Source organism: Neofelis nebulosa, chromosome 16, assembly GCF_028018385.1.
Source record: "Neofelis nebulosa isolate mNeoNeb1 chromosome 16, mNeoNeb1.pri, whole genome shotgun sequence".
In the NCBI taxonomy this organism is placed as follows: Eukaryota; Metazoa; Chordata; class Mammalia; order Carnivora; family Felidae; genus Neofelis; species Neofelis nebulosa.
In genome coordinates, this window is record NC_080797.1 from 20,713,776 (window position 1) to 20,741,428 (window position 27,653).

The 27,653-nt window shown below is 55.8% G+C and overlaps 1 protein-coding gene across 1 annotated transcript in view; it reads left to right on the forward strand.

Annotated features, from left to right (window-relative positions):
• Positions 1–27,653, forward strand: part of SDK2 (sidekick cell adhesion molecule 2) — a 261,630-nt gene that overhangs the window by 109,135 nt on the left and 124,842 nt on the right. Inside the window, exon 2 of the mRNA XM_058704552.1 lies at positions 16,285–16,444. Coding sequence (XP_058560535.1) covers positions 16,285–16,444 — 160 coding nt within the window. The remainder of the gene's footprint in view (positions 1–16,284; positions 16,445–27,653) is intronic.

A 27,653-nucleotide genomic window follows, 5' to 3' on the forward strand; every position in this document is an offset into this window, starting at 1 on the left:
GTGTCACGGGCCTCACTCCGTTGCATCTGGTGGCCCATCCACCCCCCACGTGCGTCAGGGCAACTGGAGGGCAGAGGCTTTCCTCTCGCTCACCATGCCGTCTCCTGGCACGTAGTAGGTGTTTGCACGGCGTCTGTTGAAGGAGCGAATGGAGCTTGAGCGAGCACATGGGCGCACGAGTGAAATGCACACGTTGCATTATGACTGAGGCCGAGAGCCCTTGCGTGAGCTGGGCGCCAGAGGCAGCAAAAGGCTCTAGGGAGGTGGTGGGGGCGGTGCGGCCAGGGAAAGCTGACGGGGGGGGGCAGCGAGTGCTGAGGTGCAGAGGAAGGGGCTGAGGGGAGACGGGGGGAGACGGTGGAGGGTCAGGAGGCCTCCTGTCCCCTCCTCCCCCTGCTCCCTGCTCTGAAAGCACCTTTCCCGCTCTTTCCCTCGCTCCATCTTGCCTTCTCATTCATCCTTTTGACGATCTCGCATGGGGCTATTTTGGACCACATGTTTCATCCCTTGTCACCAGCCAAGCGGCCCTATTATATTAATTTATTGTCCTTTCCGGTAACTTGAAGCCTTCCTGTAAACCCCTCCTTTCCCTTGCTGGGTTTGCCCATTGCCAAACCACAGCTCCCAGCTCGCCCTCCTGCTCCCCGAGGCCAGGCGTGGCTGGGCAATGGGCAGAGGCCTCCTGGGGCCCTCGTGGCCTCAGCCCTTCAAGGGCAGCTTCTGGGGACCACCGCCTCCTCCTATCAGTTCCCGCCTGGGATCATCCTCTCTTGGGTCTCACCCTACTGGTGACAAGACCCTCGCCCCTCCTGATTTCTGGCCTCAGATGCCATCTCTCACTGACTCGTGAGCTCCCTGGGGAGAGACGGGCAAAGATGAGGCTGGCCATGACCTACAGGGAAACTGAGGCCTGGAGAACTAGCCGGGCTCACCCAGGGTCACACAGGTCCCAGGGAAAGTGAGTCTCTTGATAGCCCCCGCCATGTGCTGGGTGTCGTGGCCTGTCCCCCGCTGGAGACCTGGCCCTGCCCTTTTCCTTGTGACCCTAGGCCAGCCCACACCCATGGGAACTCTGCTCACCGTGGCAGATGAGACTCTTGTCCCTGCCTCGAGATTTGTGCGTGACAGCGGAGGGCCGAAAGATGGCTCCGTCACCGTTCCAAACCTACTTTGCGTGTTCAGCAGAAGGCACGTGAACTTTGGAGATGGACGGCCCTGAACGCAAACCCCAGGGCCCACACTGGCCGTCGCTATAGCCAAAGCTAAAACACTTCGCGTCTTGCCGTCTCCTTTTTTCTATCTGTGCAATGGGAGTCATACCTACCTGGGCTTGGGGGCCACACGCAGAGAGCGCAGAGACACTGGCTCTCATAACCACCGACCGAGGCTGGCCCCGGGGGTGTGGGGCCCTGGCTGGGGGTCCCTTCTCCAGCCAAGCCGGAAGGGAGAGGACGGTAAGTGTGTGACTCCCAGATCACCCTCTCTGGATGAGAGGGAAAAGTAGCAGGTCCACAAGGAACATCTTATCCGCTTTCTGAGCCCGTGAAAACGAAACATGCCATCTGCCGCCCTGTGCCAATCACCAGGGAAAGGGCAAGGGCTTCGGTTCTGGGAAAGAGAGGAGACCAGACTCACGTGCATGAGTGGGCGGTGGAGGGGGTCAGCTGCTCTCCTTCCCAGAAAGGCTTGGCTTCCGGTGAGCAAATTGGAAATAGCCACGTGGGGCCATCAATCACGACGGCACCTCCTGCCAACATGCCAATCCTGGCACGCGGGGCATCGTCTGTCATCATTAGCTGAGCTCGGCCCTGCGACAGAGTGGCTGGCACGACGTTGCTGTGGGGCCAGGGAGGGCATGCTGAGGCCTGCATGGAAGTGACCAGAGAGAAGGGGACGTGACAGGTCCGGGGCAGGGCAGGTTAGGAGTCAGAACAGAGCCTCTGGAAACAAGATGATTCTTTAATCCATTGCTTCATTTAAAAAAAAAAATTTAATGTTTAGTTTTGAGAGAAACAGACAGAGTGCAGGTGGGGAGGGGCAGAGAGAGGGAGACGCAGAATCCAAAGCAGAGCCCGATGTGGGGCTCGACCCCACGAGCCGTGAGATCATGACCTGAGCCGGAGTAGGTGTGCTTTTATTCCTTCGTTTAACATCAAGCGTCCAGTCCGTGCACAAAGCCAGGTTAGGGACTGAAGGCACCGTGGGGGCCCTCATGAGATGTGTCCTCGAACAGCTTCCAGGCCAGCGGGTGCTCAGTCATGTGGCAGGTGCCACAGCGGTTACTGATATGACCACGGATGTGGCTCAGCGAGCACAAAGCGGGGGGCTTGCTTCTGCCGCGGGAAGGGGCACCCGTGAAACCTTCAGAGAGGATGTGCTTTGCTCCAGGCTGGCTTTTTTGAGGGGTGGGCGTTGGTGGGGGGGCATGTGAGTTGCCCCGGGGCGGTCCGTGCACAGTGCCACCAGCTAGGGAGGCTTAACAACAGAAACGTCTTGTCTCTGGGGCACCTGGGTGACTCCGTCAGTTAAGTGTCTGACTTGGGCTCAGGTCACGAGTTCGAGCCCCACGTCGGGCTCTGTGCTGACCACTCGGAGCCTGGAGCCTGCTTCGGATTCTGTGTCTCCTCCTCTCTCTGTCCCTCCCCTGTTTGTGCTCTGTCTCTCTCTCTCTCTCAAAAATAAATTAAAAAAAAAATTTTTTAAGAAAAAAAAAGAAACATCTTATTCACCCTTCTGGAGGCCCAGTCCAGAGTCAGGGTCCGGATGCTCTGCATGAAGGCTGCTAGGGAGAGCCCTTCCTTCCCTCTTCCACTTTCTGGTGTCCCCCACAATCCTCACTCCCGTGGCTGAGCTGCATCCTGCCCTTTGTCCTCACCTGGCGTCTTCTCCGTGTCTCTGTCTGTGTCAGATCAGGACCCACACCTACGTCGTGATTTCATCTTTACTCGATCACGTCTGCAGACACCTTATTTCACAACAGGGACACCATCCCCCACGCGGCAGGGGATACCGCAAGGGTCCATGGGGAACATTTGAAGGCACCCCGGCCTCCCTCCGTCCAGAGCGGCAGCTCGGGTTCCCTTGGGGAAAAGAGGCTCTCCTAGCATCAGCCGGTCCGCCCCAGGAAAGCCTAGGTGTGTCAGCTAGATGTGGAATAGCACAGAGGGCATCTGTTAAGCCCTCGGGCCCATTTTATAGAAGGGGAAAATGAGGCCGAGAGCTATCAAGTGAGACAGAGTGACCTGGGGTCAGAAAAGCTGGGATCAAGTCCTCCCTTAAACTCCTCTGCCTCAGTTTCCCCATTGGCCAACCAGAGGGGTTAGACTAGGTGAGTTCCACAAATGCTTCTTACTCGAGATACTTGGAGCTTGTGGGAGGCCACGGCAGCCAGGGTTTTGCCCGGTGGCCAGACCTCGTACCTGGAAGGCGTGGGGCCCAGTGTCAGGAACACAAACCCCGTGTCCGTGTGAACCGTGGCGCCATGGATATGCTCTTGCTTAAACCTGGCCCGTCTCGTTGGTGTGAATCCTGCCTCCGTCTCTCTCGCTTGCTTCCCAGCATGCTCTGCCAGGCCCAGGCTCCTCTGGAGAGGCCTGGGAGCCCCATTCGCTGTGGGGGACACGGTGACAATCAGGGGAAGCCAGGGGTGCCGCTGGCCGGTGAGGAAACCGCCTGACCTCCCAGGTGGACACCTGGCAGAGGACCAACATCGGGGCACCAATACCGTCACGTCCCCTGCAGCCTTTGGTTCGGCCACCATAAGGCACAAAAGATGAGCTGTAGGTTTCCAGAGCAGGCTCCCTCTGCTTCCCCAAACAACACTGCCGGGTGCTGCCCGGAAAAAGCCACCTGCCACCAGGGCACGTGAGCCCAGCAGCCAGGCCAGGACAAGGCAGGTAGGGGCAGGGGGTGGGGGATGGGGGGGATCAGACAGCCAGTCATTGAACCTCATGCCTCTTGAGCTGTGCCCTCCTCCTGCCTTTCCCATCCTCAGAGTTCACGCCCTGGGCCGCCCTCTGATGGCCCTGATCTATGGGATTAGCAAGGAAATGAGATCCTAGCGTCCACCTACATCTGAACCCAGGCCACCTCCCGGTCACCGACCTTAACAGTGGCTCCGTTCGGCCTGCCTGCGTGGGATGCTTAGTAGCCCACCCCCAGGGCGACGTTGTGTGGCAGGAAGAACAGGATGGGCAATGCTAACGGAGGCCGCGTGTGGCCAGCACTCGGCCAGACCTTGAGTTCCTGGTTGTTAGACTCTGTCACAGTGGATCCTACAGAAACCCCGGGCAGGGCAGGTGTGGTGGGACCCCTCCTGTCGTGCAAAGGAGCAAAGGACAGCTCAGAAAACCGCGGTGCTGCCTCGGTGCCCAGCAGTTTGTAAGTGCAGAGATGGGGCCCACCCTCCATCATCCACCTGCCAAGCCAGATCTTCTGGCCCTCATTCCAGGTGGCCTGTCAGCTTGGGCAGTGGCCGCAGAAGGGTCTTCACGCGCGGCTAGCACAGGCTTCTATCCCTGTGCTCCCGAGACTGCTTGCAAGCCCAGCCCTGCCCTCCATATCCCAGAGAGGACCCCGCAGCTGACCGGGGACGTGCCCCTGAGCATCACAGCAGATGAGAGGAGGAGGGAGCGAGGGGAGGAGCCAGGTGACTTCTGGGGACAGGAAGGAGCACGTGGAACTTCTTCAATAGTCTCCCTCCTAATCAGCAGCTGGGGCCGGGGAGACGGAAGGCAGAGTGGGAGTCCTGGAGGGGGGATAAGCCGAAGGGCGGGGGGCCAGGGAGAGACCTTTCGTACCAGATTGCCTTTGGCTCATTTTTAATTGGGATCAGACCGACTCTCGTACCATAAAATCAACCTCTTAAAAGTGAACAGTCCGGTTGCATTGAGAACTTTCGCAGTGGTTACGGTCACCGCCTCTGCTTAATTCCAAAATACCTGCATCGCCCCAAAAGGAGACCCCGCGCTCATTCAGGCTCCCAACCGCCTGCTGGCCACCAGTCTCTGCCCCGTCTGTGGATTTCCCTGTTCCAGGTTGTGTCCTATACGTGGAATCACACAACGTACGACCACATTTTACTGTTGTGATGGGAGCCCCTGTGCTCTCGGCCCCAAAGCCCCTCCTCCGGGGAAATCTCCAGGCCCTGCTCAGAGGAAGCTGCCTCGGTGGGCCTCCCCCAAGTGGCTCCCAAGGTGGCTAATGTGGAGCCTCCAGGGGAGCAGCTGCCCCTCATCTGAGGGGCCTGTGTTACCACTCACCCCGTGCAGTTTGGAGGAGAGAAACCACTTCTCTCAGAGACAAGGGCACACTGCAGACCCAAGCAGATCCAGATCCCTTTCTAAGAGAATCCTGGGGGCTCAGTCGGCTAAACGTCCGACTGCTGCTCAGGTCATGATCTCGCAGTCCGTGAGTTCGAGCCCCGCGTCGGGCTCTGTGCTGACAGCTCGGAGCCTGGAGCCTGTTTCAGATTCTGTGTCTCCCTCTTTCTCTCTGCCCTTCCCCTGCTTGCACTCTGTGTCTCTTTCTCTCTTAAAAATAAATAAACATTTAAAACATGACTGTTTTAAGAAAAGAGATAAATGAATAAAACAAGGCAGAGTGACTGTGGTACCCACACTAGGGACAGCAAGGGGTTTGGTGTCTGCCAGGTCCCCGGGGGCTTTCTGCTAACGAGTGCTGGGAAAGGGGGCAAGGTAGACTTCGGGGCAGGAGCTGAGCTCAGTGTCCGGGGGTGGACGAGGGCCTGTCTCCCTCCAGATTGGGCATGGGCCCAGAGAGGGGTGTGTGTGTGTGTGTGTGTGTGTGTGTGTGTGTGTGTGTGTTGGGGGGGTGGGTGACAGCAGGAAAGGAGGGTGGCACGTGGGCCCGCTGGAGGGACCCGGGTGGGGCAGGTGCGTGCAGGCCTCTGTGTATAACACAGCTTGTCGGTCGCTTGGAGTCTGTATCTGCCGAGCAGCCCAGAGAGCCGCGTGGTATTATTATTTATGATGGAGCTCAGAGGTACCTGCCAGGGACTGGAATGGGCTGGGCGCCACGCAGCGTGGACAGCAAATTGAACTCCAATTTTCTGCTCCACGGTCTTCGTTACACGCCGCAAAGCACCGGGACACGCGGGTCACCAGCCTGATGAGTGTGTGTGCTTCTTCGGCAGGCGGGCTCCATGTCTCGGCCTCTGCGTGGAGGCAGCAGACTCGCCACTCTGGTTTTCCCTCCGCGCCCCCCGCACCCGCCACGGGGGCCTGGCGTCGGACTCCTCTCCCGTGGCCCGAACACCACGTCGACCTGAGCGGCCATCAGAGGCCTCACGGGTTCGAAACCCGGCCCTGACTCCGGGGTGACCTCACTCCGCTCACCTCTGGGCTTTGCTGAGGGAAATAAAAGGATGGTAATGATGTCTCCCCCAAAGTGGTCGGGGGCTAAGTGAGAAAACACAGGGGCTGGTGGGGATGAGGTCTTCACCGAACATCCTTCTTTCCCTTCTCCCTGGGCTGAGCGGCCCACGCTGATGTCAAGGAATGGAATGGAATGGAATGGAATGGAATGGAATGGAATGGAATGGAATGGAATGGAATGGAATGGAATGGAATGGAGGAGAGGGGAGGGGAGGGAAAGGGAGGGGAAGGGAGGGGAAGGGAAGGGAAGAAGGAAGGGAAGGGAAGGGAAGGGAAGGGAAGGGAAGGGAAGGGAAGGGAAGGGAAGGGAAGAAGGAAGGGAAGGGAAGGGAAGGGAAGGGAAGGGAAGGGAAGGGAAGGGAAGAAGGAAGGGAAGGGAAGGGAAGGGAAGGGAAGGGAAGGGAAGGGAAGGGGGGGCCACTGAAATTGGGTGGGATGCCGAGGCCCAGGGGGAGCCCCCATCATGCTGCCGTGCGCCTGAGCTCTCTGGTGTGTATTAGGACGTTGATGCCAGTGCTAAGTCAGACCCCCTCTTCTGTCTTCCGTCCCCTTCTGTCCTCGCTTCCTCAGACACAGTGGACAGTCTCCTTTAGGTGATGGCCTTTCTCAAGAGTGGGAAACAGGAGGCAAGGGAGGGCATGGTACCCAGAGCTTGGGACCACTTGTCCGCTGCCCTGGCACAGGCCTCAGTTCCCTGTGTCTGGTGGTGCCATCGTGGGGCACTGGGGACCCGCAGGCTGTAGGTTCTTGAAAATATCTGTACCTTGGCTTCTCGGGGCCGGTGGGATGTTTCTCCCTCTCTAGAGCTTAGAGACGGGCTGATGCTGGTACCCACGTGCTGGAGAGAGCTCACCTGAGGAATCTGTAAGACGGTCCCCTGGGGGAGTGCCAGATGCCGGTGGAACGAGCCTCCGTGGGGCCGTGCAGGCCTGTCCGGGCAGCTGACCCCCCACAGCTGAGCTTTGCCGAGTCCCTTCATGGCCAGGGGTCTCAGGTCCCAGCTGAAAGGCCGGAGAATTGTGCCAAGCAGGTGCCCCGCCCTGGGGTCACGGAGGGGGGGAGACAAACCTCATCCACACAGCATAATGGAGCTTCGTGGGAGAAATTCCAGGAGTTAGTGAAAATTTTATTACTGCCCCTTTTATAGCTCAAATGAATCTGAACACAGGAAAATGATAATAGCACCGTTAGGCAAAAGCATTCTAATCCTCGGTGTCATTTTAATCTCCTAACCCTCCAGCCAAAATGTAAGGAAAGTCTCCCTTCCCCTCTGTTATTTGCAAGATAAACCCATTGGAAATGAGAACCCCCCCTTCTTTCCGCCCAAGGCTGGGGCTGCTTAGGCGTTCCTCACCTGCACAGTTCCAGCGGGAGGCCCTGGCAGTGACAGGGCTCAGAGCAAACGTAAGGATGGGCCATTTGCGCCCGGCGCTGGTCTCAGCCCTTACCCTTCTCACGAGGCCTAGGAGGAGGCCGCCGCCCACAGCCCAGTTCCCAGGTGAGGAAACGGAGACTCAAAGGGGCTCTGGAGCTGCCCCCGGGGTCACGCAGCTAGCGAGTGGCTAAGCCAGGTTTGAATCCGAGTAAGCCTGCCCCGGGCCCAGCGAGGTCGTAACTCATACCACTACTCAGATCTTGCAACACCGGAGCTGGAAGGGAAGGTCCAGGTCCCCCGGCAGGGTCTGCCGACACGAGGGAGATGATCTGGCTATGTTCAATGACAAGTTTATGTGTCTACTTTTGCATTCACGGATCTGGGCCCTCCGGCACGCCGGACTCACTGCCAGGCTCTGGGGCTGGAGAGGCGAGGGGTCCCCTGTCCCTGTCTTCCAGTGGAAGAGCAGCATGGGTGCCACCACACCTGGGGCTGTGATGTGCATCGTCTATGCTGTAAGGGAGGCAAAGAACCTCAGAAGTCAGAAGGATGTGGAGGAGGACAGCAGGAAAAGAGTTACAGAGGACAGGCCATTTGAGCTTAGAAGGGACACAGGGCAGAAACTAACAGATTTAACACCTACATTTTTCTGGCAAAGAAGGAAAGAAAGGGCTCTCTGGGGAAAGGGAATGGAATAAGCAAAGGCCCTGGGGCACGGCGGACATGCGGACATGTCTGAAGAAGGTCGTGGTCTAGACCGGCAGGACTTGGGGCTCCAGACTCACTCCCTAGTTAGTGCTTGACAGACCCAAGTCTCTGTGAGGCGTTGCATCTGTCTCCTAGGGCTGCCGTAACCAAGTACCGTAAACTGAGTGACTCAAACAGAAATGGATTTTCTCACAGTTCTGGGCGCCAGAAGTCCGAAAACAAGGTGTCGGCAGGGCCCCGCTCCCTCTGAAGGCTGGAGGCAAGAATCCTTCCTGCATCTTCCAGCTCGTGGGGGCTCCTGGCAATCCGTGGCTTCCCTGGGCGGTCAACGCACCGCCTCCACCGTCACATGGCCATCCTCTCCCTGCATTTCTGTTCCCATGTCTCTCGCATAAAGACACCAGTCACACAGGGCCCACCTGACCCCCGTTTGACCTCCTCTTAACTAATTACGGCTACAACACCCTGTTTCCAAATAGGGTCTCGTTCTGAGGTTCCAGTTAGGCCATGAATTTGGCGGGGGACAGGGCAGTACATCATTCAACCCAATTCAGTCGTCAATTTTTCTTCTCCTGGAAGTGACAAGATCGGCATCCCTTGGCTTCATCACCATTCATTTGCCATTTGTGTGTTCATTCACTTATTTCCTGAGCATTTTCTTTGCCCTGGGCTCTGTGCCCCGTGCTGGGGCCGTAGAAAAGCAGGAGGCATCTGCCCAGCCCTTGTGGCCTCTGCATGGTTCATTCTTCTTTTCTGTGTGACTTTCTCGCTGAAGGTACAGCGGGTCAAGCTGGTTGGTGGTGGGCTTGGGGCATACGCCCTTCCTTCCCCTTCCCCACGCGGCGCCCCTCCACCCCACTCACGGTTCCCCAGGGCCGTGTTGGGGCTCACTTGCACTGGCTGCCCCGGTGGCTGGGCCCCCCTAATCAGATTAAATGTGTATTCAAACAAATTGATGATCCGTTCCATTAGATGCTTTTTGAACATGCTTTTCTGAGTGAGAAATCCATTCGGCAGCAGCTGTGGAGGCCGAGGCATAATTGATTGTCCCACCCTCCCAGGCCCCGGCATCAGAAGGTGCCTGGCTCCTGAAGGTCACTGGCGAGGATTAGATTAAGGAGGGCGAGAGCCTTCTTTCCTGGCTAATGAAGCACTTGGCATGCAGGCAGCTCTGGGGCTGAGCTGGGCCAGGCATCTGCCAGGAGACAGTGGAGGGGCATAAATTAGCATCTCATTTGTGGGAGGCAGAAGGGAAGCCAGAAGGGAGCGCCTGCGGGGCTGGGCCACTACTGCCCTGGCTGGATGGGGTGGGAGCAGGCATGCCCTGCTCGGCCCCGGGGGCGGGAGGAGAGAAGGGAGCATCCCTGGGTCCCCTGGTCTTTATCAGGCATTATTCACAAAGTGCCCGCAAACACCTGCCACGGCATGTGCTCCCCGGACGTTTCTGGAAGGCAGGGGCTCCAGCAGGGTCATGCATGGCAGTCTCTTCCTTGCCCTTGGCATGGTATTCCCAAACCTTCCCTTTCGAGGCAGCTCCAGGCTTAGCACCTCCCCACCTGGATTTGGGAGGGAGAGGGACGTGCAGGAGTTCCTGACATTGTGCAGAATGTCCCGCAGCCCCTGCATTTCCGAGGCATCCCGAGGCAAGACTCAGTTCTTGAGCCAGCTTGCAGTGGCCGTGAGGAAGCTGCATGTGGAAGGCTCCGAAGTGGGACATCTCCGAGAGGCAGGAAATGGGTGGGGTGATCCTCACCCCCCCCCGTTTGATCACCTCCAAAGGTCTGTTCTGCAGAAAGAGCAGCCTGGGGGTACCAAGCACCGGTGCTCCAAACGTGGCGTGCGTTAGCTCACTTTGACCTTCCCAGCATCCTCTGGGGCAGGCGTTAGAAGCTGTTTCACTGATAAGACAAGAAAGGCTCCGAAGTTACTCTGCTCAAGGTCAGACTTCAGTTAGCGTAGGAATTGGGATGGAAACCCGGATTCTCTTCCCCACCCTGGGACCTTCAAGCCAGACCCCTGGAAAAGGTGGGCACCTGGAGCCTTGAGTGGGTGGGGGCTTCTCTCCGTGCACCCCCCTAGGCCACCCCCCTGCAGCCTCCACCCCAAGGTGGCCAATCTCCGACGCATTCCCAGCCAGCCCGCCTCTCATCCCTGGATCTCGTTCTGGGGCTGTGACATTTGGGAATGTCCCTGCCATACAACCAGCATGACCCCTGCTTGTGGCTTCAAACCAGGCACCGTCCCTCACTTATATCGTGAGGCCACAGGTCAGAGTATGAAGAGCAGGCCAGCTGAGCATCAGATATGGAAAGATCCAGAGCTCTGGAATCCACCAGACCTGACTTCACGTCTGGGAGAAAGCGTCAGATGACCAAACCTTCCCAAGCGTCTGTTTTCTCATCTGTAAAAGGGGGTGATGACAGCTTCCAACTTCCTTGGAAGTTCTCATACCTCTTAACTGAGATGTTGGGCCTAAAGTGTTCCATGTATGGAAAGTTCCATGAGAAGCACGAAGGAAAGGCAGCAGACACAGAAGTGTGGGGAGAAGTGAGGCTCGGTGACAGGGGGCTCCCTGAATCCCTGCTTCCCATGGCCCAGGGCCCGGCCAGCTCCAGGGAGCACAGGGCTTTCCAGCCGGGACGGGCTAGAGGGCCACGGGGGTCAACCCAGGACAAAGGTACAGAGACCAGGGGAGAGTGAGGTGAGAAGTTTGTAAGAATCCCAACCCCCTCCCTGTTCCCAGGCATTCCAGAGATGCCCCACGACCGAGCAAGCCATACTTACTGTGTGCCCAGGGACAAACTGCAAGGGACAGGCTTTGGCACGTTTCAGAGCTGGGATGGGCTGGAATTTGCCCCTGGAAGCGGGCTCTGGAGGGCAATAGACATCTTGTGGCCAATCGGGTGGTGGGTGGAGGTCTTCACCCCGGCTAGCAAGATTCTGGCTCCAGGAAAGTGGGGTTCCCAGGCCTGGGCTGGCTGGGAAGTCAAATTCCTGGAGCCGTGGAGGGACTCCAGAGAAAGAGGACGTTATTTCGCTGGGGGCAGGAGGGAGGGGAGAGGTTGGAGTTGATAAGCTTCTTACAAGCCTGGAGCCTGGTGTAGAACGATGACAATGCGGGTATTTAGCAGGGCAGTCAGGGACCCCTGAACTGTTACGGGAAAGGAGAAGGAAGCCCAAGACTGAGGCCTCTTGTCCGCCTCGGAAGGCGGCTCTTCCTTCAAGGGTCTCAGACTCCGGCGGTCAGGGGCCCCCAGCCGTGCCACACCCCGTGTCCCATGCACATAAAGGGCCTTCCCTTTCCTCTGTCCCCGGCAGGACAGGCCCGTGACTGCTCACCCGGCACTCTCCCATAGGTGCATGCAGATGCGAGCGTGTGTCTGATGCTAAGGAAGTAATCCGTTCTTGCGCAATACAACAAAAGGGACCAAAAGCTACAGAGTGACGAACGAGTCCCGTCCCACCCCGTTCTTCTTCCTAAAGCCTGACGGGAGCCAGTTTCTTCCGTAACCCCCTAGACAAAAAGCCTGTGGCTAGACAAGCAAATACATTTTTATGGTTCGAGGAAATAGAACGTGCACAAATGGCAGCAGATTACGCGTCCGTTCTGCACCTTGCTTCTTTTCACTTACCGGTAGTTCCCCAAAATCGTTCCAGAGCCTGATGCTGCGGAGAATTCTCTAGCGTAGAAGTGCAATCATTTCCTGTAACCAGTGCCCTCTTGACGGACACGCAGGTCATTTTGGAGCTTTCACTGTTAACGAAACATAATGCTGCTAGGGGCGCCTGGGTGGCTCAGTCGGTTAAGCGGCCGACTTCGGCTCAGGTCATGATCTCGCAGTTTGTGGGTTCGAGCTCCGCGTCAGGCTCTGGGCTGACAGCTCAGAGCCTGGAGCCTGCTTCAGATTCTGTGTCTCCCTCTCTCTCTGCCCTTCCCAGGCTTGCTCTCTCTCTCTCTCTCTCTCTCTCTCTCTCTCAAAAATAAACATTTAATAAAAACCATAATGCTGCTAAGAAAAGCTGTCACTTTACCCATGCACAGGTGTGTCTGTGAAGGAGCAGTCCCGGGAAGAGCTGGGGATTGGGGGGGGGGGGGGCGGCAGGGAGGGGGAAGGCATGCATTTTTAGTTTCGATGGAACCTCCGGACTACTCTCTGTAGATACGGTCCCAAGCTACAACCCCACATAGCTGTGTGCGCGCTCCCCTGGGTCCCTGCGGGCTGGCCAGCACGGGGCCCTATCGTGCTTTCGGATCATGGCCCAAGGGATAGGAAAAAGCGATATCTTACTGAGTTTTATTTGCCTTTCTCTTATCAGGCGGTTCAGCATCTTTGTCTGTGTTTCAGAGTTATTTGTAATTCTTTTCTGTGAACTGTTCAGATCCTTTGTCCAGTTGGTTAGTTCATCTTTTTCTTCCTGATTTATGGGAATATTTTTTATACCGGGAAAATGAGCTCTTTGGTCCATGATAGAAGTTGCAAATATTTTCCCCGAGTTTGTCATTTGTTGCCTTTTTGTTTATGGGTATTTTTTTTTTCCGTGCAGAATTTTTATATAGCCGAAGGTATCAATCTGTTCTATGACTTCCTGGACTTTGTCTAATACTGCATCACCTCCTGAAGACTATATATTTTTAAAACCTCTGTGACTTTCGTCTACTCCCTTTAGAATTTCATTTTTCTCGCTTAAAACACTGATGCATCCATCTAGCATTTATTTTGAGGAAACGTGTGAGGAAGAGATTCAACTTTATTCCCTACCCCCCTACCCCCCCCCGCCCCAAATGTCTCCCTAGCTGTTCCAAAGCCATTTGGTGAATAATTGATCTTTTCCCCACCGACTTGAAATTCTACTTTAATCATATATTAAATGATCCCATATGTACTGAGGTCTATTTCTAGTCTGAGTCTGTCATTTCATCAGATTATTGGTGCAAGAGCACACTGTTTTAATTATTGCAACTTTATAACATAGTTCGGTATCTGGGCTTGTCTTTTTCACCTATTACACTTTTACAGAATTTCTTAGGTATTCTTTTGTCATTTTAAAAAATTTTTTTTAACGTCTTTTTAAATTTATTTTTGAGACAGAGAGAGACAGAGCATGAACGGGGGAGGGTCAGAGAGAGGGAGACACAGAATCTGAAGCAGGCTCCAGGCTCTGAGCTGTCAGCATAGAGCCCGACGCGGGGCTCGAACTCACGGACCTCGAGATCAGACCCGAGCCGAAGTTGGCCGGCCACTTAACCGACTGAGCCACCCAGGCGCCCCTCTTTTGTCATTTTTTTAAGTGTGAACTTTAGATTCACTTTGTCTAGTTAAAAAAACTGTAGTGTGTATGTGTGTGTGTGTGCGTGTGTTTTCCAAGTGAGGAAAAGTTTAAGGGAATGACACCCGTATAATATTGATTCTTTCAGTATTCAAGAATTCAAAATTCTTTCTCCTCCTTTCTCAGCTCCTTCCCACTGAGAAGGTGGCTAACAGGGCTGTTGTGTACAGTTGCACAAGTAGTAAACTGCACAATCCAAGCTCTTAGACTGTGAAAGGTGCTGCCGGTACCTGCCAACAGGGCATGAGCTCTTCCCTCCTGTAGTCTGCCCATCTGCCCACACGCTTAATAGTAAAGCATGTGCCTAAAGCGTGTGCCAGGCACCGTTTCTAACCTCGTTACGTTTTTTAATTCATTTGATACAACAAACGTATCCCCCAGTTTACAGCTAGGAGATTGAAATGCAAAAAGGTTATAAGTAAGCTCCCCAGGGTCAACGACTGGTGCATTCACGGCACAGACATCTCTCTCTGCACGTAAACGCACGTATACATGTGCCCAGACACACACTTGAACACACAAACACGTAGATACACACATAAGAGCACACACCTACACACACACACAGACACACACGGAGACTCAAGGACCCATAGACAATGCACACGGGTGCATGTGCACACCCGGCTGGCCCCCCCTGCCCCCCACCCCAGCATCCTTTCCCTGTCGGAGCCTCCCCCCTACTGCCGCACTGCCAGTCACCCCGCCATCCCCTGCTTTTGGAAGACGGCAGGCCTATCAAGGGAAACCAGCTGGCTGCACTCCTGACATTGCTCAGTGCTGGGTAGGGCCTCCCCCCCGCCAAATCCTTGTATCGGATAGCAGGGGGAGGGCGGACCACAACGCAGGGGCTGGGGGAGAGGAGCCTCAGTTCCTCCCAAGCTTCCTGGGGAGGATAACTAGGGATGGGGGATGCAGGGATGCTCAGGGCTCGGTGGTACCCAGCAGGTTCTCAGGAAAGGGCAGCCCCGCCCTCCTCCTCCCAGAGTCATTATCTCGGGCAGGGCAGCCGCTGGAATCAGCCCATCCCAGCTCCTGTTGCTGGGCTCCAGGCAGGCGCCCCGGAGAGCCCGAGCACTGAACTGGAACAGGCGGACGTGATAACAGGTTGCCCAGTGAACTGGGTTACGGAGGTGAGGGGGTCTGAGTGCAGAGCGCGTGTGCACACGTGTGCACGAGCGAGTGTGCAAGCGCCCGCCCCGCCCGCCCCCTCTGATGTTCTGGCTCTGAATCAGCCCCGCATCGCCATCGGAGGGATTGAATCACTAGGAGTGTTATTGTTTTAAAACAAACGAGTGATGACAGGAACTAACAGAGGGTTTTTAAAAACACAATTCAAAGGGCTCTCAAACGCTGCTGGGGAATAGGAATGTGCCTTTGAAGTGCGAATGTGCCCATTTGTCAAACAGAGGCAGAGCCGCTGCCTCAGCAGAGTGGGCTGCGGGCAAATGGGTGCCTGCTCGCCTCTCTCCCCTCTGCTGCCACCGGAGGTGGGCGGGGGACCAGGGGACCAGGGGACCAGGGGGGATGCCACTCCCCCAGCACACTCCCCCAAAAGAGGACCTCCTGAAGGGCTTTGGAAGGCGGTAAGCTGCAGGATGGTTGTCGGGAGTGATGCAGAGATGGGGGGGGGAGGGGCTCAACACCTGCCTGTCCTGGCTCTCCCTCCGTACACACCCAGGCTTGCCCTCCAGCGGCCCCCACAAAGAGAGCTGGTAGCAGGGATGAGGTTCAAGGAAGGCCCCTCCCCAGTAATCACAAGCTATGCACTCATGAGATTCAGACCTGGGGTGTAGGGTGGGGGCATGATGCCAGTTGACCCGGCCCCAGACGTATATCGCTGGTGCTCTGAGTGGTCGGTCTGCACTTGAACCCAGGGTGAGGCCTTGACGTGAATGTGAACCCACCTGCAGACCACAGACACCTAATTCTGGCCAAGTCTGAGGGTAAGAGGACAGAAGGATCAAACAACCTGGCGGTGGAGAGGGCCCGCCGGATGGACTCTGCCCATGATGCTTCTGACGGGCTCTCCCAGCCTTAGGGGCAGGACTCGGGACGTCCCTGCCACCCGACACTTGTATCAACCCACCCCTCCCCCGGTTTCCTTGTGACATTTATATTCCCTTTGACCAAAGGGCAGTAAGTGCCCCCAGAATCACAGGGTATCCAGTGGATGGGGATCTCGAGGGGAGAGCGACAGAAAGCACCAGAACAGGGCGGTGGCAGCAGAGGCCGTGAGCCTGGCGCGGTCTGGGAGGAAGAAGGCCGAGAACTGGTTGGTAGGGGTGGAGGACTCCCTCTGAAGATCAAGCTCCGAAGTCAGACCGACCCAAGTTCAAGTCCTTCCCGGCCACGTGACCTTGAGCAAGTTAGCTGGCTGCACCTGCTCTGTCTGCCCAGGGCGCTAGGGCACCACATGAGCAACCACCTGAAGGTGAGCAGTGCTAACTTGTGGCTTTGTGTCTCTGTTTACCACAGATGATGTGGCCCCCTATTTCAAGACGGAGCCGGTGCGAACGCAGGTGCACTTGGAGGGGAACCGCCTGGTGCTCACGTGCATGGCCGAGGGCAGCTGGCCACTGGAATTCAAGTGGCTCCACAACAGCAGGGAGCTGACCAAGTTCTCACTGGAGTACAGGCAAGCCTCCCCTCCCCTCCCTCCTGGCTGCCAGAGCCCCTGCTGTGCCCTGAAGGGGAACTAGGGTGGGGGGCCCGTGTGGCCATTTGGGGGACAGGGGTTCCCACACCAGTGCTACTGGGAGGCTGGGGTGGCGGAAGTCGGGGTGGAGGGGGGAAGACAGCCCTGCCCCAGGAGTATGAGGACCCTGCCTTGCTGAGCCCAATGGAGGATGTCTAGGCAGGGGGCCAGACGGAGTGGCTCATGCAACAAGGATTGAGGTCGGGGAGCTTACTCCCAGCACCTGGGCTGTGGTCATGCCTGTGACCAGAGCCCATGCTCCCCAGCCCCCAGGAGAACTCTGCTATCTCCGGGGAGCACTGGGGGGGCTTGGATCCGACACACAGGTGGGGCATGTAGCAACCCGGGATCAGTAAGGGAAGGACGTCTTGTATTTGGGGGCACGGAAGTGGCCTGCCCAAGGCTTTTGGGCTTGTCCCTACTCCATGTTTGTGCCCGTGCCCCTGCTCTGGACTGGCCCTTCCCTCCCCAGGACACTGCCAAATGGGGAGAACGGAGAGGAGGGAGGGGCACAGGGTCTTAGTGAAGGGGGATTGCCGCCAGAAGCATGAGCAACGGTTGGCTGGGCCCCCCAAGCCCGGCCTGGCCTCCGGCCTTTCCTCCTGGCAATCCCTCCCTCCTCCCTCCGGCATCTCCACCTGCTTTCACCGCCTCCCCACCCCTGTGGCTGGTGATTAATCCCCAGGCCTGATGTGCATAATCGGTTTTGTTGGGGAAACAAGATTGTCTTGCCCTGGGGATGTTGATACAGATCTGCCGCCAGGGACCAGAATGCAAATAACAGGACGGTACTTAATTACTGGCCGATCTGTCCTTTCCAGAGAACCGTCCTTTTCTTTGCCAAGCAGGGAGGCCAGAGTTCAGGGCGACAACCCCCCACCCTGCCCCTTCCTCATCCCTTCTGCCCCAACCCTGGACTGGATCGGCTGGTGGACGTGGCCACTTTGTCAGAGGAGGAAGCTGGAGGGTCCAGGACAGGAGGACCACATTCCCCTCCGGATGGTGAGAGGCCAAGGAAGCAGGGGGCCTTCCAGTGCTAGCCGCTCTGGGCGTTGGGTCTCCAGGGAGCCCACAAGGGAGACCAGGGGTGTCCCCCCGAGCAGCCTCTGTGGCGGTTTGCACCCGGGGACCCAGAGCGCTCCTGGCTCTTACCTGGCGTCCCTGGGGCAGTTTTGACACCACAAGTGTAAGTGGCCTCCCAGCCTGCCCCTGACTTCTTCTGGCAGGAGGAGGAGGGTTGGGACTGCTAGGCTGCCAGTGTGGACGGTACACAGGGACAGCTGCTAAGGATCAGCTTAAGGATCAGACTTGCCCATGGATGCAACGGGCTTCCTCTGAAAACAGCTCTTTGTCTTGGAGGCGTCCAGGTAGTGGCCAGGGCCCCAGCTATTGATGATGGTAACGATCATCGGAATCACTGCCAATGAAAAGGAATTAACTACCTGGCAGGCGTTATGTGCGCCCTGTGTGATTATCTCATTCAATCCTGCCAGCCATCCTTTGAGAACGTTCGGTTATTTTTCCCATTCGACAGATGGGCAGACTGGGGCTCAGAGACATTAAACACTTCCCCCAAGGTCAGATGGTTGAGCTGGGCTTCAAATAGAAGTCGTCCGGCTCCAGGGCTGGAAATTCTTTACATCCAGCCTCTCGCTGAGGAAGGACTGTGACCGTGGCTTCCTTAATATGCATCCCAAGCAGCTTCTACTAAGTGTGCTTTGCAGGTTCTAGAAAACAAAGCAGAGAGGGGAATGCAAATACCGTTGAGCCTCGAACAGCATGGGCTGAGCCACACGGGTCCCCTAACACGCGGGCGTTTTTGATAAATACAGCGCACACAGCACTGTAAATGTATTTTCTCTTTCGTACCGTGTTCGTAATAACATTTTCTTTTCTCTGGCTTACTTTCCTGGAAGACTACAGTATGTGATACATATAGCGTACAAAATAACGTGAGAATTGACGGTTAATGCTATCGGGAAGGCTTCCGGTCAACGTAGGTCTTAGTAGTTCAGTTGGAGGGGCGTGGGGAGTCAGAAGTCACGCGTGGATTTTTGACTGCACGGGGGTCGGCTCCGTCTCTTACGTTGTCTGTGGGTGAGCTGTGTTCTGTTTCAGAGTTTTGGTTGGGTGGAAATTTCAGGGGGACGCAAACACGCGTCCGGGGGGGAAACTCATCCCCTTGCCTCCTCACCCAGGAAGGCTGGCCGTGACGGCACGGCAGCCACCGGGTGCCCGAGTACAAGTCAGTCGGGATTTTGTTCTAATCCAATATGTGCTGTGCCCATAAGAAAGGTCTCTTCTCCGGGCGCCAGGGTGGCTCAGTCGGTTGAGCGTCCGACTCTTGATTTGGGCTCACGGTTTGTGAGTTCGAGTGAGCCCCGCCTCAGACTCTGCGCTGACAGCGTGGAGCCTGCTTGGGATTCTGTCTCCCTCTGTCTCTGCCCCTCCCTCCCCTCTCAAAATAAATAAATAAACTTAAAAAAAAAAAAAAGGAAAGGAAAAGAATTAGTTGTAGACATCATGTCACTTCACCCCTAAGTAGAATTTCCCGAGAATAAGGCATTGCCCTATAGAACCAATGTGCAATTTTCACACTCAGAAAATTTCACAGCGAGGGGCGCCTGGGTGGCTCGGTCAGTTGAGCGTCCGACTCTTGATTTGGGCTCAGGTCATGATCCCAGGGTCAAGGGATCGAGCCCCGCATCAGGCTCTGTGCTGAGCATGGTTGAGATTCTCTTTCTCTCTCCCTCTACCCCTCTACCCCCGCCTCAAAAGAAAAATTTTAAATTAAAAAAAAAAAAAAAAAGAATGGAAAATTCCACATTGATACCTCTGTCCCAATTATGTCCTTTGTGGCCATTTTTATTATTGTTTGATACAAGATCTCATCAAGGACCACACATGAAATGTGGTTGTCATGACTCTTTAGACTCCTGAAATCTAGAACTATCCCTCATTGTTTCTTGCTACCTTTCACGGCGTTGACATTTCTAAGAGCTCAGCCAGTTTTGCAGAATGTCCCCTAGGGTAGATCTGTTCAGTTACATCCTCCTGATTAGATTCAGGTTAAACCTTCTTGGCAAGAAAATTACCCAGATGTGAGTCCTTCGTGCTTCATACTTGAAGACACTTCCTGTCACTTTGCCCCATTATTGGTGAGGTTACATTTGATCAGCTGGTCAAGGTGATGTGCACCAGATTTCTCCACTGTCAAGGTCTGGAGGTATCGTTTCCCCTTTGTTTTTTTGTTTGGGGTGTGTGTGTGTGTGTGTGTGTGTGTGTGTGTGTGTGTGTGTGTGTGTGTTTTAATGTTTATCTTTATTTTTGAGACCGAGAGAGACAGCATGAGCAGGGGAGAGGCAGAGAGAGAGGGAGACACAGAATCAGAAGTGGGCTCCAGGCTCTGAGCTGTCAGCACAGAGCCCAACGCAGGGCTCGAACTCGCCAACTGCAAGATCATGACCCAAGCCGAAGTCGGACGCTCAACCGACTGAGCCACCCAGGCGCCCCTTCCCTTTGAGGGATAACTCGAAACTGTGACTCTTCTCCTCCCCAGAAATCTCTCACTCGGTGGTTGAGTATCCACTGAGGAGTCTAACCTGAATCAGTTATTACCTTTGTGGTTGTGATAAGCAGATTTTCTACTTCTATCTTTTCTTTTAATTTGTCATTTTGGTGGGGGGGAGTAATCTTTTTTTTTTAATTTACATCCAAATTAGTTGGCATATAGTGCAACAATGATTTCAGGAGTAGATTCCTTAGTGCCCCTTACCCATTTAGCCCCTCCCCCTTCCCACAACCCCTCCCGTAACCCTTAGTTTGTTCTCCATATTTATGAGTCTCTTCTGTTTTGTCCCCCTCCCTGTTTTTATATTATTTTTGTTTCCCTTCCCTTATGTTCATTTGTTTTGTCTCTTAAAGTCCTCCTATGAGTGAAGTCATATGATATTTGTCTTTCTCAGACTAATTTCACTTAGCGTAATACCCTCCAGTTCCATCCGCATAGTTACAGATGGCAAGATTTCATTCTTTTTGATTGCCGAGTAATACTCCATTGTGTGTGTGTGTGTGTGTGTGTGTGTGTGTGTGTGTGTGTGTGTGTATATACCACATCTTTATCCATTCATCCATCGATGGACATTTGGGCTCTTTCCATACTTTGGCTATTGCTGATAGTGCTGCTATAAACATGGGGGTGCACGCGTCCCTTCAAAACAGCACATCTGTATCCCATGGATAAATGCCTAGTAGTGCAATTGCTGGGTCGTAGGGTAGTTCTATTTTTAGTTTTTTGAGGAACCTCCATACCGTTTTCCAGAGTGGCTGCACCAGCTTGCATGCCCAATTTGTCATTCCTTTATAAAAAGGATCTTCCCTTTCTCACCTTCCTTTAAAATAATTTAGCATCAGTATGAACTGATGGATTATTTTTCTTATTCAGTGTGTTTCAATCTATCCCTGTCATTCTTCACTTTGATGCTCTGTAGTAACCCATAATCGGCCCGTGGAGCTTCCTCGAGCTGGATCCTGGGTCTTTTTGACATGTTGCTATTGGATTTCTAGCACTTTCTTTTTTGGCTCAATAAAATATACCGGATTCACCTTTGAAATAAATGCATACTGAAAATTGCAACCCAGAGGAGTTTGGCCGGCTTATCCCCTGCTTCTCCGACCACCGCTTGCCGCTGAGAACTTCCTAGTCTCTTGCGAACCCCAGGGCTTGAGTTGGGTGATAATATCCAATTTTCAGGCAGAAAGATGGCTGAATTTACTCAGCAAGTTGAGAGAAAATAAGATTGGAAGTGCCGCCATAAATTCCACTATGTTTCCTACTCCGTCTCCAAAGGAACAACGTTGCATTCACATCCACTCTCCACCGGCCTTCATTCTCAGTGGGATCTGAAACAGAATGGCCGTGGCGTGTGTGCACGTGTATGACACCCACACGAAGGAAAGCCTGCCGCATCCTTCTGAGGACGAATGACCGTGGGGGGCAGAATGGAAATAGCATGGACCTCAGAGTTGGGCCCCCCTGAATACAGTCACCCTCCTACCACTTCCTGGCTCTGGGTCTTGGGCGGAATTAGCCACCCTGCCTCTCGGAATCGGGAGCAGTAATGCCCACTCTAGAAAGTTCCAGTAAGAATTCAGTGAGATTCTACGGGACAAGCCCAGTCCCTGCTGCAACAGGCATGAAATAAACAGCACCTGCTAGGATTATACAAAGTGTTTGTCTCGGTAGAATAGCAGGACAGATCTGGTAACAAACCAGCCAGACCTCGGGACCTCGTGTGCAAGCGAGCACATCTCCTCCTAGGTCGTCATGGGGGCTCTGTGCACCTGTCCGATGACACTGTTATGGTCCAGGACCCTCTTTAGAGCTCTTTTTGTGGTCAAGTGCTGTGAGAGCCCCTTGTTGGTGACATATGTTACCGGTTTTGAAACCAGCCTTGAATTCCCAGTTTGAGAGTTCGGGGTACCCCTGTGGATATAAAGCATTATCAGACTCTAAGGAAATGAGATCTCTTTTCCCATGTGGGTGGGATACTGCCTGGGAAGACCGTCCCAAAGGGTTGGGCACTGCCCCCACTGCCACCCCTCCACCAGTGGGACAGGTGCACGGCCTCTCACAGTGGCTCTTGGTGTGTGTTGGGGTGGGTGGGAGGAGGTTGAACACAATACTTACTTGGAAGTATACGCTCTAATGTGTTTGTTAGCCTCTGTACATGCGCACACGTGTGGGGGGGTGGGTAGGTAGTTGGGTGGGTGGGTGTGATTCCTTCAGGCTCTTGTTTAACCATCGTGAGTCTATGTCTGGGTGAAGCACATTGGCCTGTTAGCCTAACTTCCTGACTGGGTGGGCTGGTAGCTCATGAAGGTCAGGCCCTCTTGTGCTGCCCCTGGAGTCTCTTCCATCAGATCACTCTCCCCTATTCCCTCCCCTCGGCACCCCTCCTCTGCCCTCTCTTCCCCGCCTTCCACCCTCCAGGGCCCTCTCCCCAAGTCGAATCAATTCTGCCTCACTTTGCATCATCCACTGAACCAGCCAGAACTGTGTGTCTGGGGACAACCCACACACACACACACACACACACACACACACACACACACTTAGATTCCCACGCATGGTTAACTGAACATACATCATCTCACAGCAGCACTAGGTGAGTGTTATTACCATCATTTTGCAAAATGAGGAGACTGGAGCTCGGAGAAGTTCTAGAACTTGCCTGGGGTCATGAAGAGAGCAAGTGGCAGATCCAGGAAGGCTGTGTGACCCATGTGGGTTCTTGTCCCACTTGTGTAGACGCACACAGGGTCCTGACGGGGCTCCTTCTGCTACGGTCCTGTCACCGTACGCCATTCCTCTGCCCTGAGAGGGCAGGAAGCCAGGGGCCCCGCAGACCCTGAGATGAGCAGGCGTGAGGAGGTAAGACGAGTGGAGGCCGAGTCCGGACTCTGAGGCCCCGGCTGGCCCCTGGCTGGCGTGGAGAAGAGCAGGTGTGTGATGGGGAAGCTCAGAAGAGCCAGGCAGGACACTGGCCAGCCCCAGGCTGCGTCCCCAGCCCCACGGCCAGGCTGATGTCCCTTGTGGGGGAGCTGTGGTGTCAGGGCACTGCCCGCGGGCTCAGCGGCAGAGAGAAGAAAGCCCCGTGGCTGAGGCAGAGACCCACGCATGCCGCAGCCCTCGCTATGGGCACAAAGCAGGGGACACATGGGGGGCAGCCGCAGCCTTTGAAATTCTTCAGAGAAGAGGATGAAGAGAAACTCTCCGGGCCAGCTGCTTTGTCTCTGGCTTGTCCTCTGGCCTCCCCTTAGAAGTGAGAGCAGGCGGCCGAGGCCAAGGATGCAGAGGCCAGAGGGCTCCTGGCAGGTGCTGGAGCATATACCACGTGGGTGCCCAGAACTGAGCCAACCTCTAACTAACAGCGGTTCTGAGAGATTAACGCTATTATTATCTCCACCTCCTAGCTGGGAGTCCCAGCTCAGAGAGATTCAGCAACTTACCCGAAGTCACACAGCCAGACCTGGGAAGTCAGGTTTTACCCAGGGTCTTTTGGACCCCGAGCCTGCATCCCTCCCCCTGCTCCGAGCTGTCTTGCTGTGTTTGTCTCCCCCACCAACAGTGGCAGCATTGCAGGGCTCAACTTTCCGGGGATGGCCCCCGCCAGCCTCCTAAACCAGTGCAGGGGAACTAGTCACAGCTAACACAAGGAGCTTACGTGGGCCCAGCCCCGTCTCAAGGACTTCACGTGTGTTAACTCTTGATGACGAATGCTTCAAGTGACCATGTACCCCATGCCAGGCCGTGCGCCAGCCCCTTTCCCGTAGGCACCTGTTATCAATCCCCGTGCATCAGCAGCTCCTACAGGAGAGTCGTCTTGGTAGGGAGGGACGTGGGGCTTCAAGACTGAAGTCTCTGAACCAAGATGAGAGCCAGATCCTCTCCCTCCAGGTTTGATGGAGGAACATCGGGGGATGCTACTTTGCTCAGTCACAAGGCACGGATCTGGGACTCTCTGCCCACCTGGCACACAGCTGGTCAAGGAGGACAGTCAGGAAAGGCAGTGCCAGCCCCGCCCTTCCCACCGCCCTTGGGAAAGATTTATTCTAGCCGAGGAGCAGGACTCGTGGCTCATGTGCACCCAGACTGAGGAGGGACAGCAGGTGTAAAGGCCTAGAGAAGTTGGGGGCAGCTTGTGGAAGATATCGAACTTGAATCCGGAGGGGAAGAGGCATTGGCGGGACGGGAAGTGAACGGGTGGAGCTCCCCTGGAGTGTAGACATTGGGTGCTAAATAAGACAGGGGAGCCCTGACCCCCATAGAGTGTGCAGTGCGGGATGGAAACAGCACTCAGTAACTCTTCACGTAATGCCGGACTCCAGTTTCGACAAGCGCCATCAAAGGTGAAGGACAGGTCGGAGAAGGTGTCACTGGGGACGCTGAGAATGAGCAGGGTTAGGCAGAGCTGGAAGAGGCGGATGTGGGGCTTTGGAGACAGCCATGTGCGCAGACAGAGGAACTGAAAGAAAGCTGGCACGGACAGGAGGTCAGGATGCTGGAGAAGCGGCCAGGGTCAGTCAAGTCGGGGCTTGCTGGTGCTCCCGGGGAGCTCTTCTCTTAGGCCAAAAGCTGTGTGGGGCCCTTGACTCGTGTTTCACAGAGAAGGGCCATGATCAGGTGTCCATTTCTAAACCCTGTAGCCAGGCACCGGGGCGGAGAGTGGGCTGGAAGAGGACAGGCGAACCCCCGGGGTGGACAGGGGTGATGGGAGGCGGGTGGCCGGGCCATCTTGGAGACAGTGGGGAGCGGAGGAGCGGAGGGGTCTGACACATATCCAGGAGGCAGAACTGAGCAGACGTGACGAGGGGCTGGACGTGCGGGTGAGGGAAGAAGGCAGGTGGAGAGGCAGGGACTTGGTGGAAGAAACCCTGGAAAAGCGGGGACACCGTGGGGAGTCTCCGTGCTCCCCTTGGGTGCGTGGAGAAACACCGGGTTGCAGCATCCAGCAGGCGAGGAAGATCCGCGCGCCTGGGGTGGGGAAGGAAAGCCCAAGCTGAAGATCTTGACTTAGGGATCACTGACATCAGCGTGACAGCGGACCCCGTGGGAACTGGCAGGGCGAGAGAGCAGACGTAGCGCGGAGGAAAGAGCCTCAGGGCCCCCGAAAGCAAATAAACAAAAGAGGTGGGAACCTGCCCAACGGAATGAAAGCAAGAGGCCAAGACGGAGATCAGGGTGTCACAGAACGGGGAGGGGGTTTTGAGAAGGACCGAGTGGCCGGCTGTGTGTCGACGGCTATGGGACACTAACAACGGTCAGCTAGCTGTAGGGACATAGGGGAGCTTAGGGACAGTGAGGGGGGCTGGATGAGGAGCCAGTGAAGGGGAAGATGTGAACGTGGCGGGGGGGGCGAGACTGGGCCAGCGATGCTGCCCTGCAATTAGGGAGACACGGCCGGCACAGGATGGTGGAGGAAGGATCACGACTGCCAGGAGGGACATTCTGGGCTGCGTCCTGCAGGAGGCGGTCTTTGGAGGATTTGGGTCAAGGGCGCCTCAGGACCCTGTGTGCCCTGGAAGAGGGGTCCTGCCCCTCTTCCCAGTCTCCTCCCTCACCCACGTCCTTGGCTAATGGGCAGAATGTGTCCTTTCCTGATGGTGTCTGCTGTTTAGGACCACCTGCCTTTACCTCTCCCCAGTGACCTGCACTGTCCTCACTCACTTTTGCTGCCTGATCTTCCAAGGCTCAGTGCGAGCATGCCCCCAGTAGGAGTCCCTGTCTTGACTGTGACTCAGTGTATGCCTTTGGGCAAATGACTTAAGCCCTGCCTCAGCTGCCCAGTCTGTTAAATGGGAATAATAACACCAGTTATTATAGGCTACCTCCCGGAGGGTCACGAGTGTCATGGAAGGTTAAGTGTATGGAAGGGTGGCTGGTCATCGATGGCTGTGTAAGTGGAAATGGCGGCCTTCCAGGCCACCAAGAGAACACCACCCACCCATGTCCACACCGCGGGGCAGGCTGTCCCCGCCTCCTTCTGTCTGGCCACACTCTCCTTCCAGTGCTTGTAGGAGGCTCCAGACCCCTCTTCCTCAACAAAGCCAGACCCTCCCCTCCCCCCCAACCCCATTGCCAGCCTCTTTGGAGATAAACTCTGATTTGGCCATGAGTTTGGACATCCTGTCTGAAAATTGAAGGCTGCCGGTGAGGAAGCTGAAGTGCAGGAATTAGTTATGATGGGCATAAATTGAATTTTAATAGAGATGTACGTGGCCTGGAGCCAGTGTACTCAGGCAGAGGGAAGGTAGTAATTAAAAGTTAACGAGTTTAGAAATGTCGTAATCCTCGGGGAAGGATGGGGGAGGTGGGCTGGGAGGAGAAAGAGGCCCCCAGCCAAGCATGCTGTCCTTCCCCTGACCCAGAGGCCCCCCTCCCGCTCGGCGGAGCCCGGGAAGGGAGGAGGGGTGCAGGGAGCCCAGCCAGCCCTGCGCCTGCACACACAGGGCCGGCTTTCAACGATGGGGGAGGGAGCAGGGTTAGAGGGACCCCCCCAGATGATACCCTGTGCCGCCCACGAGGAAGACCGTGACCAGAGCAGGGTTTCTCAGCCCGGGCACTGTTAACATTGGTGGCAGATCGCGTTTTGTCATGGGGACTGCCGCGTGGACGGCAGGGGGGGTTAGCGGCACCCCTGGTCTCCACGCACTACATCCCAGTAGCCCCCTCCCTGAAATGTGACAGCCAGAAATGTCTCCAGCACCACCAAGTGTGCCTTAGAGGGCCACATCCACCCCATTGAGAACCAGTGGTCGAGAGCAAGGTGCCGGTGCCGCCCCCCCTGCCCAGACTCTCCCAGCTGGAGCCACCAGAGCTTCCCGGGTGCGAGCAGGCATCCAGTCCCACGCCCTAGAGTCGGCGGCTGGCTTGGCATTGGGGGACATGAGGGTGGAACTGGCTGGCCACCCTCCAGCCCCTTGTGGGGGGAGGGGTCTCTCCTCCCCCACCCGGTCCAAATCGATGGGACTTCCTGTTGCAATAGAACTGCTTTCCTTCCACGCTCCATTTGTTGCCCGGGCATGGGATGCACGGGCAGGTAAGACAGATCCATTGCACAGATGAGAATATGGAGGCTCGGAGAGACCCAAGTTCATTTACCCAGTGGGCAGAAGGGTCCGCTCCCGAGGTGTTAATAAGGAGTCCTAGTCGGCTCTAGGTGAGGAGCTTGGGCTGGAAGACAAGTTGGCATCTCAGTTACCTGGAGCGGCCATGACCCCTGTCCCCACAGGGCCCCAGGAGCACTGGGGTGGGGGCCTCCCCCTGCTTTGGGACAGCTTCTTCCTGGCCGCGGGGGATTGCTGGTGAGTGACAGGAGAAGCCGAGAAGCCGGGAGAGAAGCGACAGGGAGAGAGCCCCGCAGGGTCAGGGCAGGTAGTGGGCAGCGAGGGGCACAGCTGGCTCCCTGTGCCTCAGGTTGACGCGGCAATAATTATGTCAATTAAGATGAATAAGTTCGAAATGTAAGGGGAAAAGGGAAACAAGAAGCAAAAGTCTCAGAAACATTGGCTGTCTCAGTTTCCATAGCAACGTGTCTCCTCACATCCTCACTAATGGGTCCTGGGTTGGGGAGGAAGTGGGCCCCCC